We start from the raw sequence: 16,758 nt of genomic DNA, 5'->3' as shown, positions 1-16,758 counted from the left end.
CCAATAAATCTTGTTTTACAGTATGTTGTCTGTCACTAATTGAACATAGACTGATGATTCATGTATGCACATATTAGGTCAACAGAATCACTTCGCTGTCCACAAAAACCTCTTGCTAGCAGAACCACGGCAATGCTTTTAAAATCGGGCAAGTGTTTTGAACCTACATATGTTTTTTTTGGGGGGGAAGGCTGCTGTCCATACCGTTTCCTCCACTAGCTCACCTGTGCGTTTTCATCTGTATTCTGCAAAGCTGACTCACCTGTCCCTTCCTCATCCAGCGGTCTAACGGCCGGGGCTGTCTCCTCCTGCAGCCCTGGGGGGATGGATGAGAGAGCTGAAAGAGTCCAGGAGGATCCTTCTCCCCAGACACTGATCAATGCAGACTCACGACACAGTGTCATTAGCAGTTCAGGGGGAGAGAGGACAAAACAAACCTGTGGATCAAAGTGCCTTCAGGAAGATGTTAGTTGGTTACCAATGGAGAGAAATGGCCATTGTGGAGGCATGCCTATTCATGAATGTAATTGGTCAGCAACCGTCATGAATAAGCACTTCAACAAACACGGGGTATTTGATAGCAGACCTTGATATGAAGGGGAATTGATGTAATTGAGAATCTTTATAGCACACTGTTAAATCCACATGTCTAATTCTAAGGAGGATGGTGTTGTGTGTGTGTGTGTGAGTGTGTCTCCACCTGGAGTAGGGATGAACAGCTGTTTACACATTACCATCAATTAAACAGCAATCATGCAGAACAAATATTAGCAAGCATAGATGAACAACATTCAGCCATGTTGTTTTTTTGTTTCCCTCTCCAATTTGCTGATTTGATCAACTTTGCTATAATCACAAAAAAGGTGTATTTTTTCAATATACCTATAAAATGTCAACCATCTGTCATCGTCATCTAACATCTTGCCAGCGCACTGATTTATCATTTAAAGGGTTTAGATTAACATAAAAACTCCCACTAAGACTAAACAGTCATGACTGTATTGCAGAATTGTGAAAACACAGTTTAGATCAATGTCACAAGAGGGAGCTAGTTTTTTCAAAACTTGTGAGCATGCGTTACAAAGAGACGAGATGTTATGGGTTGTGACATCACCTTGTCACTCAAGAATCACACCTCATCTGGGATCATTAAGAAAGTGTTAAATACCTCACCCACCTCTTACTCACATTTCTTTTGGGATAAAAATATTAGATCACCCATCAGAGAAGGGTAGCAGAGTAGCCAAGATGAGCTCAACGCAGAACAGACATCTGGGAAGGTTTAATATCAGAGTTACTTATCTTATCTGATCTTATCTTATGAACCAGATCATTAGCAGTTGCTTGTCTGTGTTCACACCCTTGGGGAAGGAAGAAGCTAACAAGGTGAAAAAGAAGTGATGATATCCCTGAGTCCAGAGGCTGGTCTATTCTGGAAGTCTCATGGCTTCCTGTTGACGGCTGCAGTGCTAGAGGGTTGGGGGGTGTTTCAGCTTTTGACACGACACCACACTGTGTCACAGTACAGGCACAGCAGCCCTTCCAGGAAGCAGAGATGCTCAGATGACTGGTTTTGGGTTTTACACTGTCAGGATGTCGCCAGATGTACACCTGGTCAGCACGTCAGTATGTTCGTTTCAGGCCAAACCGCATTTAGTTGTGGCAGTGAAAGTAACAAAGCCTTTGATTCAAGAACAACGGCTGGTACCAGTCCACCATTTAGGCTCTCAGATTATTAATGGGATTTTTTTTCATATCATCATTATTATATTATATCTTTGCATGTTATAATCATGCATATTGTAGGAGAACTTATCTTTCTGATGTTATACTTTTGAAATCCACTTTATTTTAGGGCACTGCGAGTTTGTGTGTGTGTGTGCGTGCTTGCATGTGTGTGCTTGTCGTTGCCACAGCTAATTTCTTTGACAAAACTTTTATGATAACCTATCCCGCCTCCAGATCACCAGAGTGCTGCCACAATCACAACATCAGGGTAAGAAAGCAAGCTTCCCATGCAACTGAGATATCAACAATAGCAGGTGTCACTCGCGACAAGATGGATGGCCAGACTGAGCCCTCCCGAATGAGAGAGAGAGCGATTGGCGAGTGACAGGCAGGATGGTAAGCTCCCTGATAGATGGGGGGACAAGTCTGGCTGGCTGCTCAGATGTGATGTGGTGTGACAGCTGAGAAGCAGCCCTCATATTGGAGTAATGATGGTCCCCATCCCCACTGTCTGGACCTCCCAGACCCTCCATCACACCAGCCAAGGAACATATTCCCCTTGAAAAGATTATGCGTAAAAACACGAAAGGGGAAGGATTGTAGAGTTTATCGTCGTGCCAGTGTGTGGTGCGTGGGGTTCTTTTGGAGTGTGTTGGTGTCCAGCGGTGTGGAGAGTTTGACTGTTATGGCGCTCGTACACTGAGGGGGCTCTGTTTTGTTCGATCGTTATTCAGACGAGGATGTGTCTGCGAGTCTGCACCTCTCCCTGCTTGTCTCTAATTAGCATGGACTGCATGGATGCAAGGGTTGACCTAACCGGTCAAACTGAGGCTTGTGTGTATGTGTGTGTGTGTGAGGGGGGGTTGGGGGGGGGTGCTGTCGGTGAGAATGGATAAGGGACTGGTGGGATTCAGACAGTGAGGTGAAGAATTCCCCTAGGCCTCTGCTCATTAAGGTGTGAGGAACATCATTGCCACCAGTAGATTGGGTGGAAAGGAATTACTCTGCTAAACTTCTAGACTTCCAACAATTCTTAACATTAAACCGTGCCTTTGATGTGGTTTTCCTCTTTAAAAAATCAAAAGATTAAAAGCCTGAAAAGGTGACACTCCTGAAGCCTTGTTGTACTGTGTCACCTTTACTGGTGCCCCTGAGACTTCCTGGGTCGTGTCATCTTTCAGGAACAGACAGGATCATTTCCATTCACCGTCATTAAAATGCACAGTTGCCTTGCTTGGGGGCCTCCACACCTTCCTCTCATGCTCTTGTTGCTGTTTGAGATACTTTAAAGAACAAAGCCCCAAAGACTGAGCTACCGGTGGCCAATCACCACCAGAATGCCAACTCTGTCGGTGGTTTTAACGAAAAACTGACGCCTCAGTGGAATGGATTTCGATTGTGACATTGTGGCATGACGATTGTGACGTGATTATTGTGACGTGTTGGTTGTGAGGTCAGCATCAACTGCCAGGGCCGACTCTTCAACCCAACAAACTGGGGATCAGAAACGCTGGACGTTTTTTTCCTTCCCAAGGTCAAAAACCTCCATCCTGGTAATGCCCTTGGGTGTTTCTGTGCTGGCATTTGCATTCGGAAACAGGAGACACTTATCAAGCTCCACTATGACACTTCATCCGTGTGTAATTCTTCCGTAGTGTCCGAATACAGACTCTGGAGCCCAGAGCTGAGTAATGTCTCTCAATCTACATTCCTCCGATGGCTCGCTAAGGAGAAGATGATTCACAGCTGGGGAAATGGCCGTACCGGAGTGTATGGCTGTCAAAGACACATCTATGTTCTGGGCTGCTTTGCATAATAAGGGGCTCGGAGGGACGAAGCGATCCATCATGACCCGACGCTCTCACACACACAAACACTCACGCACATAAACTACAGGCACACACACGTGCGCACGCACACAGACACATACGCGCGCGCGCACACACACACACACAGGCACACAGAAACATACGCACACACAATGGATCATGACACTCTTTCAAACCGAGCCCTTCGATGAGGGTAGAAGTTCCTATCATTTCCCCTATGTCCCATTTGTCACCTCCCTCGCCCTCCCTCCCGCCTCGCCCTCCCCCTGTTCTTCTGGCTCTCTGATTGTCATCTTTTGCGTATGACACATAATCGTTCACATGCCGCAAGAGTCTTAAACTCTGCATGACACTCTGAGTTTTCAAGCTTTTCCAGTGATTCCTCTTCTGTCTCACATTCATCTTTCAGTTTTCTCACTGTGGTGCGATTTATACTGCAGGTCAATCATGCCGAAACCTGCCTTCCTCTAATTGAATTGTCTGTTTGAATGAAATGCATCAAAAGATTAGTTGCAAAGGTAAGACATAAAAAGGATTCAGGCCATTAGATAATTTAGTTCTAGCAAGGAACATCAGGGTTAGGGGGTGACTATTATTTCCTTGACCCATTAAAGAATAAAGTAAATTATTAAACCATTAAAAGAAAGAAAGGAAGAGAGAGAGAGAGAGAGAGAGAGAGAGAGTGAGAGAGAGAGAGAGAGAGAGAGAGAGAGAGAGAGAGAGAGAGAGAGAGAGAGAGAGAGAGACAGATGAAAGAAATGTTCGATTGTCTGCAGTGAAACAAGCCAAAACACTGATCAGCAACCTTTCCCAATGACCACTCCTTGTGTTTTAAACTTACCTCAACACAAATTGTATTTAGCCGCCCTTTAGCAATGAAATTGACACGACTTGTATATAAATGAGCTGACAGCTCCTCGAGGGGCCCATGGAAAGGTTAGTGGCTCCTGCCAGCATCGTAGATGAGGGTCCTTCTCCCCAGGCTGCTAATGAGGCTAGCGTTGAATGACAAAAAAAATCTTTAGATTCGAAAGAAAGCTAATCAAACATTGATTTCTCTGATTTGTCCATGTGGACCCCAACTTCAGAAACATGTGAAGTCTCATGATGAAAGGAAGACATGACCCAGCAACACCAGGACGTGAGTTATTTCCCCCCCAACGACAACAATGTCAATACAATTTGAAAATTGAATTGTTGTCAGTGTGGTCAAAGTGAAGCGTTGTATTTAAGTAGGACACAGTTCTCAACTTCAAGCCTGAGCACAACTGCGGATGAGGCAAATATATTTTGACCTTTCATTGTCAGCAGTCAAAACATGTCAAGATCCCCCATGGTTGTCATCACGTCAAACGCGCAAGAACAAGTTTCCTGTTTGGAACAACACAACCTGGCGTCCTCTCACTCCTCATCAGGATGACTTGTGACCACAGTTTAGTGTCTGTCAGAGAGAACAGAATGGACAACGAGGAGGAAAACTCAGCTGTTTTTGTTGTGTAACTTGTAACTTCACATATTTAGTGGAAATGTCACTCTGAAAGATACTCTGGTATCTCTTAGAAGGTAACTGTAGATTAATATAATTACTGTAACTTTCTTTGAAAGTAAATGATGTGTGTTTGCTTCGCAGTTGTTATTCACAGGACTGAGGCTATTGGCTCCATTGTAGTGGGAGACTCATATCAAGCTCACCCGATCATTTTACATTTTTGATGAGAACTGGTGCCCAATGTCACGGAGGGCACAGTGACAAGCGCTGTGGTGGGTTTGAACAGGGGCCGACTGTAAACAAGGTCAGACCCTACAGCAATGGATGAGTTAGTGTACCACAACAACCAACCATGACCTTGTCTTCAGAATCGAAACTCACAGTGACTTGTAGGTTGTCCGATCCTCTAACTCTGGATATTGTTAGCTTTGGGAGGAAAGCAGGAACTATTATCCTCCATGAAAATAGATAAGGACCCTCTATGAGTCTAAACAATTGAGCGCCAGAATGTGTGTGATATACTCTGGGATACACTACGGGAACACCCATGAACAAAATGTGAAATAAAAGAAACTGAAAAATAGGGGGATCACAAGTCTCCAAAACTAGCCATTTCGTTCTAGCTGATCTTTCCAAATCCTTTCCATCGTTGTAAATTATCCATGCCAACGCCTGTCTCCCTGCCCTGACGATGTCACCGAGAGATAATGAGTGGAAGGAGCCATCCCTGACCAGTCATCTTGACTCTCAATAGCTTAATTATTTATCTGCATTAACTCCTCAATTATACATGATAGGTGTAGGCCAAAGATCAACTGGGTCTGACCCCAGTTTCCTCTGACTAATAAATGAGGGGAGAAGGGGGCCCTCATGTTTTATTAGTGGAGAGGACTGGAAAAGGGGTCTTGGGAGAGAGAGAGAGAGAGAGAGAGAGAGAGAGAGAGAGAGAGAGAGAGAGAGAGAGAGAGAGAGAGACAGAGAGAGAGAGAGAGAGAGAGAGAGAGAGGGAGAGCTGAATGATAATTACAGTTTAGTATGCAAACATCCTCTCCACCTCCACGGCACAAAGAAGGTATTTGAGACCCGAGCTGCAGAACTGACTGTATAGCTCCATTCAAAGTGAGCGATTTCACACAGAAATGGTGACACATTAATGCAACGGTGTGTGGTGACAGAGAACAGGAAGCAGTGTGTATGTTTAAATGTAACATCCCACCTCTGCATGCTGTTTGGGTGATACGGAACGCCATTGCACGATACCCTTTTGAGATAATGAAGTCATTTGGATGATGCATTCATATCAGAGTGATGTCCTGGTACCATTTAGTGTCTCATTCAGGAATACATTTCCACTCGTCTCTTATTTACACAACACTGCCCTTTAATTAAACATACATCAAGGACATTCCCTGGCGAGATGACATATTAAGACTATGGGCATTGTGAGAGAGGGTTGAAATCAATCTGTTTTGTTTGAGGAAAATATTCCACCTGGGATCACTGCTTCAAAATGGCTCAGTTTAAATCATACATCGTCTTCTCATGAATTCCCTTCATTACTTGCTTGCTTGGAATTTGTTCCTTAGCTGTTCACCAAACATTAGTCATAACACTATTACCATTCAGTTGTCACACTAATGGAACCATTCAGTAAACGAGTTCAATGTTTTGTGGTTGTGAACACTGTCTGTGGGCGTTCCCATAGTTGTAGAGGCAGTAGAAAACAGATATTGGACATATACAATTTATTTAATGTTTTTGGTCCTTGATTACTATTGTTGGGATGTTGCATCTGCAACGTAGAATTTGCAGCGCTGTGGACTGAGGAGAGGTCAACTATGAGACATCTAGACAGGGGTTTCATTTGGTTTCTTCTGCCATCTACTGGACAACTGTTGAGACTTTCCTCGTCGGCAGAGAAGCAACTTGTATTTCGCCTAACATAGATGTGATTGATGCACGTTATGTAAGGTAGCGTAAACGTCATAAAATATTCTTGGTCATTGTGAATTTGATTATACTATTTATAGGCCTACTTGTTCTCAAAAGCCCGCTTAAGTACATTGTCCAAATCAATAGACTTGTTCCTTTGTTTAATTTTATTGAAAAAGAAAAAGAGACAGTCATGGTGGCATTGCAAAGGGACACCAAAAATGTGTGCAAACGCGTAAATGGAGAAAAGAAAAGGCGCATCTGCAATCGTTACCACCAGATGTCACCCGAGCCCTTTATTTTGTTACGAATTGCGAACAGCATTCTAAAATTTGTGAGTCGTTTCCACTGCTTTGAGGCGGTGAAACACAATGTAATCGTGTTACCGCTGGGGGACAGCATAGTGTCGCATATCCCTTGTATCGCACATGAAAACTCATCATTTCTACACGCAGTGCTGCCGAGGTCAAGGGGTATCCAGAACACTCCAGAATACTACGTTAACCTGCACCAACATGCCTGTCTTCAAGGAACTGTGACGTTTTGTTTTGACATGTAGGATGTAAATGTATTTTCATTGTTTGAAATAGGCTACCACTGGTCTACTGATCGACTGATTAAATTGTGTTGTCGTAACCTAGACTTCTCCCCATGTCTTGATGTACTCTAATTCTATTTCAAGACCGTGTAAACAAACCCTTACTAAGACTAGGCCTACAAGTGGCATAAATTAAAAGACAGACATAGCATACAGGATATTACTAGGCATTGTAAGACCTACATGCAGCCTATTAGTCAATACGTCTTCTGTGACAACTACATATATATTTTTAGAAAAAAAATCTTCGTTTATTTAGCCTATTATCTATTTAGTTTACCTGTGCTATAGGTCTAGATGTCTCACTGTCAGTGATCTTGCCTAAACATTTCACTTACCTTTTATATCTTGTGAACTACCATAATCTGATCTTTCTGTCGAAAATCTATAGTACTTTCGTTCAAAAGAAAGGGTTAGGTTAGGCTACATGTTTAAAAAGCCCAGAAAAAACTTCATATTCAATTCATGTGCATCGAGTAGGCAAATCTGAAAAAAGTACTACTTTATCCATATTCACAATCTCACAGAATCAACCAGATTTTCTGATTCTAGGCCTATTCAAGGATAGGCCTATTGAATTCATTATTCTGCCTACCTACAGGCTATATAGCAGTTCAGATTTAAGCTCGTCTCAAATATTATATCAAATTGAGGAACTATAGGCCTACTGTATTAGTACTACTGTATAGTTCCAGCAAAACTGCAGGGGTGGGCCCATAATTCTTCATGTTCACGCAAAACTAAAATAGCCGATACTGATCTGCTACATCTGCAATAACTGAACTCCATATAGCCTCCACGAATGTGTCCAAATGGACAGTTTGACCCATATATTCTCATCCAAAAAACAGGCTAGAATTTAGACTTAGGACTACCTTGAACACGCCGATGTAGAACAGTCCAATTTTTGGTAATATTTTCTGCTCACCAGAGGAAACCCGAATGTTCGGGAGTCGATTTTAATAAAGTAGAAAATCTAAAAGTAAAAGTGCATTCATCAGTTTTGTGAAGTGTGTATGTGTTTGTGTGTGCATGTGTGTATATGAATGAAAGAAAGAAAGAAAGAGAGACAGAAATTGTGTGTGTAGCCTATCTCTGTGTGTGTGTGTGTGTGTGTGTGTGTTTGGGAGTGTGTGTTCAATAAAACGAGCTGCAATCCGTCAGTACATTTATCATCCTATTACTGTAACAAATCCAGGCCCAGTACATGAAAGGTAAAATGAATTACCAACGTTAAGCCGTCAATAAAGTCATTTCTGTAAATGGTGTCTCCGAAGACTTACGCATTATTCAACTGGCTTTATCAGCACCTTGGAAATTACGTGGCCATCCCCGCAGAGTGCACTACGGCTCTGCTTACTTTGATTAAGCGTTCTGCCAAGGCATAGTGACAACGCTTTTGACCGGGTTTTATTCAACCTCTTGTGATGAACGCCAAGCTGATCAGGCGGAATGAGGGGTAATTAAAACCTATAAATTATCTTTTGCAGTCCCTCTCAAGGCGTCTCTTGCAGGCAAGATAAGAGCATGGGTCCTCATTTACCGTCTGAAAAGGACTGCGTTTCACAATGGCCACTTGGCTAAATAGCATATTGATAGTGTCCTAATTAGAATTTAATTAAGTACCCACACTAGCATTGGGATAAAGATTTCAATGCAAGCATGTTGAGTATGAATCCATTCTATGATTTCAAGAGAACTTTCTTTATTACTAGACCAATTAAGGTTAGGCTTGTCTGCTTTCATTTAATGAGACAAAACTGGAGAGGGCAGTCGCCTGATCGGAGCGTGGTCATTTAAGTCTTCAACCAGGATCGAAATGGCAAAAGGTGCATGTAGCAACATTTGAAAATGTATAAAATCTTCTCTGCGCAGCAGCGTTTTCGTTTAATCTCTTAAAGTCGGTTTACATTAATCTCTTTGTGCATTTTAAATTTCTAACAGATAATGCAATGCAAATATGGTCTATAGCCTACCTGTTTGTGAGCATTATTCATCATTACTGTTTCTGTAATGTAAAATGAAATTGTTTTGCATTTAGAGAGACAACTGTAATTTTCACAGAGGCCTACAGAATAGCCGGAAATAGTAGGGTATTAACGAATCTATTCACTGATTCTCAACTTGATGGGAGGGTAAAATAAAATTAATCAAAAAATGTTTTATGTTTTTGACAAAGTCAAAAATCTCATTGTTTGTCACCGCTCATGTTCCTAATTTCCCATAGTCAACCTCACAGTTACCGTAGCGACATAGGCAGGGTTCATAAAGTGTTTGGAGGTAATCAGTGAATCTATATGTGTTTGAAGATGTTATAACTGTTCATAGTAATAATGTTCTTATTGACATGATAAATGATGCATTTGGGGGGAAAAATGGGTCTTTCAATTTTTCCTTGCTTTATTTCTGAAATGTTGGGACTTCACTCGATAGGTGATCATGGAGATAATCTAGAGTAAGGAAATATAAAATGAAGGTCTGCCAAACAAAATTTGATTGAAAATAAAATCGATATACTTTTTTCAGTGCCCACGTGACCCTACTTATAGATATCTCTAGTTGTTGTTTCATAATCTATTGGAGAGAAACATTCTACCGTAGCAAGAGGGTACAGTGCACTATTAAGATCCCTTGTTTGGAGTCCTGAATCCATCTATTACTTCTCTTCTGAGAAACATTAAATGTGATTGGACGTCGTCAGTAGTGACAGCGAGGATCTCCACAACTGATTGGTCTATTGCACGTGTGTATGCACTCACGTGCTTCCGGTTGGTGTAACAAAAGTATGTGAGGGGGATAACGGTTTTAGGAGAGTTTAGAAAGATCGCGTTGACGTACATAAGGAGACGGCGGGCATATCGTTGCTGCGCGTAATGCGGATAGGCTGGGTTGCGGTGTAGGCTATGGCAAGACTATGATTGCACTTGGACTGCTGTAAGAACCAACATGTTAACGCTGTAGATGGTTTAGATTCAAGCAAAGGTATACACATCCTACAATATCAAACAGCACTGCTCTTTAATTTGTTCAATTTGGATACGGTATTGAGCAACAAGTGGAGTTTGGCGTGGAGAGTTTGCGCTCCAGCCGAAAATTATTCCAGCTATGGAAGAGCAAAAGGATCAAAACAGCCGTGATTCGACAGAGGGAGAAAGCGTGTCCCTCTCCCCGAATCTACCGTCCCCTGCGATTCTGCCCCACCAGGCAGCTCAGCAAGTCCACAGGACAACAAACTTTTTTATTGACAATATTCTACGGCCAGACTTCGGCTGCAAGAAGGAGCAGGGGGGTCGGGAGCGAGAGCGAGAGCGGGAGCGGGCACAGACATCGGGCAGAGAAAACGTCAACCCGTTGATAATAAGGCCATCTCACGCCAGCAGCCTTTCCCAGGATTCCAACTGCAGCAGTGACAGCATTTCATCGTCGTCCTCGTCCTCCTCCCCGTCTTCTAAGCAGAGCCCATCCAAACAAGGCGAAGGCAATGGGACTACAACGAGGTTTGGAGACAACACCACGTCAATTATGGTTGTGAGTGCCAGTAATGGAGGATCTCCACCAGCTAAAGAATCCCAGCCCATGTTATGGCCTGCGTGGGTTTACTGCACGAGATACTCGGACCGGCCTTCATCTGGTAAGGCGCTACAGTCTCTGAATGTTCTGTTTTTCTGTTTATCACTATTCGAGTGATACTTAGTTATCTTGGTTATATATTTAGGCTGTTTGCCGATGTAGAAACTCCTTACTCCCCCCACCTATACAATTTCTCTCTTTCTCTCTCTTTTTCTCTCTTTCTCTCTCTTTATCTCTCTCTCTCTCTCTTTCTCTCTCTCTCTCTCTGTGTCTCATAGACACATAAACAAATTAATGTATACAAATCTACAGTATTACATAAGCCGAAATAAGAACAAATCAAACAAGAACAAAAAATAACACATTTTGTATTTTAAAAGCCATTGTCTGTTTGCATTGACGCGGGCACACACTCGCTCGCTCGCTCGCACACACACACACACACACACACACACACACACACACACACACACACACACACACACACACACACACACACACACACACACACACACACACACACACACACACTTATTATCATGACAGATCTAATGTTATCATGTTAGCGATAGGCCTACTATAGCTTATGTTTGGACACATTCAAGGGTAGCCAGTCTATACCTGTAAACAGACGTTATGGTCGTCGTGTATCAAAATTACATATCCTAAACGTTTTGCCTAGTGACAAAGTAAACTTGGACGTGGACAATTTTATAGATTTTAAACAGACCAAGGTCGCATATAATCTCATCCTTTAAATTCAACAGTAGATTTAACAAACCAAAATCACCCAATAACATCAAGCTACATAATAGTAGGCCTGCATACTGTATTTCTGTTTAAAGAATAATCGTAGCCCGTCACATGCCTAAGGCCTAGGCATGTGAACCTCAAGGCTACTAAGCGTATAGGGTCTTAACAAATCAGTTTCATATATGCATTAATTCATGTGTTAGTATTCAACAAAAATAAATTACAGACAAATCTGGTTACAGTTAACAGCCTGGACGAATATATGATAGAGACGGGTTCGGTTGACAGTGTGCTACTTTTCCTCGATCCCCTTGAACTTGACAGTATATCGTCTAAGGAAATATTTATTGATTGACAAGGACGATTGGTTGTGTGATTGAGCTATCAGAATAAGGATTTTAACAAAACATGTGATATAATTCGTCAATGCATCGACTGAATCTATTTTTGAAAGGAGCAATAGCTACTGCAAATGTATTGACACCAGTTGACCTTTTGTTACGTTAACCATGAATGTAGGTCTTATTGTCTGTTTATGCGTGGAGTCTTTATAACTTTAGTTTTTTAAAGGGCAGCATAAAGAAGATCACAGAATGATAATAACACGTCTATAACACGCACACACAGACTAGCCTACTCAATGTTTTCAAACGTAGACTTTTGATCGACAATTAACCAAACAACACTTCTTAGCTTCGAGATGTTATTGTTTAGTGCGATGTCATGTTTTTAAAGAATTGACTAAGAATAACTCCGGTGCCATGATAATCGAGGAACTGTGCATTTTGTCCTGATTGTGCCGGTTTCTCTGAATGCTATGGCTATGGGTTGTACCCCGCTCAAACCAGGCCACTTTGAAGACAGTTTAGCCTACGTAGAAATGGAGTCAGATGTGTTTCGTGAGTTGGAATCAAACAAAGCCACAACCCTTTGTACTAAAACATTCACCGGACCGTGATAGACTAGTGACGCTTGAATCCTGATAATATGTCCATTGTTTTTCATATTACAATCCCAAATAAGATGTAAATATCTGTCTTTCTTTCACCATGACGTATAGCCTATGTTCTTTCTTCCCATACATTGCTACATTTCATAAAAATGTAAAAATACACAGTTAAACTGTCAAAATAGGACTGAGGCCTGCTTGAGCTATAAGTGACGCATGCACCTTGCATGATGACGTAAACGTGTGCAAAATTTAAATGCAATATTTATACGGTTATAGGTTAAGTTAGGCCCACTTAAAATGCTATATTTTTTTACGTAGGCGTTATAAAAACATTGCTGAACTCATATTTGAAAGCACACGAGTTCATGCTTATTCACGTTAGTAAATAGTTTGATTTAAATACTGCCACAGTCCTACTCAGCCTAAACGTAGGCAATAATAGGCTACATGAAATCAAATTGGCCTATTTGTCCTGTTGGTGTAATTAAGATTGTATCCTACTTAACTGAATGCAAAACAAACAAGAAAGTTAGGCAATAAACGAAACTTGAGTATTTTACAGGTCAAACAAATGGCAAAACTACACGTTGTCTATAGCCTGGAATGACAATATGTTGGTTTAAAAACCCATTTTGCCCACCACAGGACTTACTGATATTTATGTGTTCGTTTCATTGTTGTTTCTACATCAGGCCCAAGGACACGGAAATTGAAAAAGAAGAAAAACGAAAAAGAGGACAAGCGACCCAGAACCGCGTTCACAGCTGAACAGCTGCAGAGACTCAAAACCGAGTTCCAGGCTAATCGGTACATAACGGAACAACGGAGACAGTCACTAGCCCAAGAACTGAACCTCAATGAATCCCAAATCAAAATCTGGTTTCAGAATAAGAGGGCTAAAATTAAAAAGGCCAATGGGTACAAAAATGGCCTGGCTCTCCAACTCATGGCTCAAGGACTGTACAACCATTCCACTACCACCATACAGGAAGATAAAGAAGAAAGCGAGTAGACTCCTATTTCCCCGGGCCACAGAAAGACCGCGTAGCCTATTGAAGAATTGAACTCTTTCTTAAGAACTAAAGAATTAAGAGGTAAATACGACTGGACAGCGACAGATGCTATTTAAAACAGATTTCTGTTTATGGTACAGTATATGGACATAATTCTATAAAAATACGAGCATTATTAAAGTTTATATATAGCCAAACAATATGACGTTGTATATATTTAATTTCAGGTAAGGGGTATATCTCTATCAGTCCCTTCTTGCTGGAGATTTATATCTTTTCTTTATAATGTTGTTTGCTCATTGTTTTAGTAAGTGTCTGACTCACTAGAATTTTGTGATTTCTGTCTATCCTGTCCCTAAAAACTATTCTACAGACTGCGTTACTGAATCGACGCTTCAAGCCAAAGATTTTATTATGTTCAGAGAATGTAGTCTGAAATAAAAAAAGATGTAGAATGTGCTTTAGATTCTCTGCCGTCTTTGTAGTAGGCTATATTGTAGTTATTAAAAGGCATAGAAAGCACATAGTGTTCTATCGTAAAAACAAGCTTTCATAGGTAGGCCTTTAATTCTTAGATTTAGTAGGCCATATATTTACTTTTACCTTTGTATAACAATTGGGCTACGGATATTATTATTATACTTGCAGTACAACAATGAGAATGATAGCCTATCTACATATAATAACAACAAAATAGTAACCACAAGACTATTGCCTACAAGTTTATCTCTTAGTATTCATCTTTTAATTATTTTGGTTCTTCTTTTAATTACAGTTATTTAATAATTTACAAATCACGTTTGCAAAGCAGTGCTAGGCCAATATCTCATGGTGAAAGGCCGGCTTGTAACCTTCTTCAAGTCGACATAACCCGTGTCCGCTTTCTGAACATCGTCATCTGTGTGATAAGTCTATGTTGTGCTTTAAATAGCACTTTCAACGTCCTCTTGAAATATACAAGGATAATAAAATCGACAGACACTATTATGGGGTTGACTGCAAGTATATTAAACAATTTAGAGGTAAACGTACATGTTGAATAGGCTATATCAAGTTTTCCTAGAGTCACATCGGTCAATATTTGTCAATGTGTTAGTTCAAGATGCACAACTCTGTACCTATGCGATATACATAAAGCCTCTACATGATCAAAGTCAAGTCAAATTATATGATCCCACGAGGGAAAAGTCGGTTGTGGCGCCTCTCTCTCTCTCTTTCTTTCTCTCTATATCCCTCTCTCTCTCTCTCTCATACAAAAACACACACACAGCATATTTTTAAGGGTTAAGGATTTTCAATATATTTGCTGCATGTATATCCTTTGGAGAACTTATAATGAGTAGGCCTGGTCAGACAAACAGCATACCGTAATACATATTATTAAGCGTATTCAACTATTTTCAGCATTTACAAGATTTGGTTACATGTAGTTGGTATGGAGGAACGCCGAAAGAACGAGGAGATGTTGGAGCAGATTAGTAGGCCTACCGGAAAAAAATGATGTCTAAGGGAACCAACCAGTAGGCTAGATCAAACTCAACCGCGTCAAAAGGTTGCATTGAGCTAGATGAACAGTCATTTTACCCTATGCTTTACTACCGTGGTTTACCAAAACTTTAGTCATTTAGCGAGTTCGGCCTACGTGACCTTTAGCTATGCTTAATAAGCCTCCCCGTGAACTCTGTGACTTGACACGCGCTGCCCTCAATGCCCGCTCTTCTGGGTAATGCCCACAGCACGAGCCTTTGTGTCTGTCGGAATCAAAGCGCGTATTGGCCTACCACTGCCCAATCACAGGTCAGCCAGAACAGTCAAAACAAACCACACCTATTTATAGCAATCTGAATATAGAGTAAAGATTCAAAGTTAACTGAAAGATAATTCTGGCACTGACAGATCATATAGGTTATATGTCATCATGTTTCCAAACTGAATAGAGTTTATGTTCAAAATAAGTAAAAGATTAGCGATTAGTACTCGCACATCTGTCTTTATATTTTTGCTTTCCATGCTGTGAAAACAAAGTTAAATCACACCATAGAGATTAAAGTTGGAAATTCAAAGTCTTTCTCACAAAGATGGAGCTAGGCATAGCCAACATAGTAGAAACAGTTGATTGCGCTTTAAAGCATTTATGTTTGCACCAAACCTCAATACTTAACAAAACTTAAAATAGCCATTTTAAGTTTTAAATTGTAATAGCATATAGCCTACATTATTAAATTAACTCTTAATTCTGGATACAACACGGCTGAAGAAAATTCAAATAGAAAATGCGCCATTAATACTGAAATGTCCTTAAACACACCTCTGGGGGAAATGGGCTTTTTAAGTTGAATGTATTTACAAATTGACAGAGAGCTGAACTTCTCCATTATCTTATTCATTACGTCTAAAATATATTCAAAATGGAAAGATATTCAAAAATGAATGTTTAATTTAAATGCTTGGTTCACCAAACTAATAACCACAACAGTCAGGTTGGAAAGTAAAGTGTTCAGGTAGCCTACTCATTCGTCACATGCAAAAGTAAGGGCTATCAACTGTCTACTGGCTATTGTATGATATCTACTAGGCTACTGAATGACAAAGCATATATGAAATATTTTACCACATCGTTGACATCTCCTTAAAAAATATTATATTTTGATGGCGTATGTGAAGTTTCTCCATCCTTCTTCACGGTGCAGAAAGCCGGTCGTTCGGGGTCTTGGTCTGACCCTCGCGCGACCAACGTCTCAACAATTGTAAACAGAAGTAGGACCTATCAAAGTGTGAGTTAGATAGATGGTTCTAAGCAACGCACCAAAAAAAACATCGTAATCAAAATTATATTTTTCATTATGTTGTATGATTTTTATTGAGCCAATTTAACATACCAATGACATAAGGCC

The 16,758-nt window shown here is 40.9% G+C and overlaps 1 protein-coding gene across 1 annotated transcript; it reads left to right on the top strand.

The window, feature by feature from the left end:
• Positions 1-10,390: 10,390 nt before the first annotated feature.
• Positions 10,391-14,873, top strand: LOC134007810 (homeobox protein engrailed-1-B-like). The gene is made up of 2 exons (XM_062447499.1): positions 10,391-11,207; positions 13,544-14,873. The coding sequence occupies exons 1-2, from the start codon at positions 10,682-10,684 to the stop codon at positions 13,861-13,863; spliced, it is 846 nt and encodes a 281-aa protein (XP_062303483.1). The 5' UTR covers positions 10,391-10,681; the 3' UTR covers positions 13,864-14,873.
• The last annotated feature ends 1,885 nt before the right edge of the window (positions 14,874-16,758 follow it).

Source organism: Osmerus eperlanus, chromosome 21, assembly GCF_963692335.1.
Source record: "Osmerus eperlanus chromosome 21, fOsmEpe2.1, whole genome shotgun sequence".
Taxonomy (NCBI): Eukaryota; Metazoa; Chordata; class Actinopteri; order Osmeriformes; family Osmeridae; genus Osmerus; species Osmerus eperlanus.
This window is presented reverse-complemented; position numbering and strand designations above follow the sequence as displayed.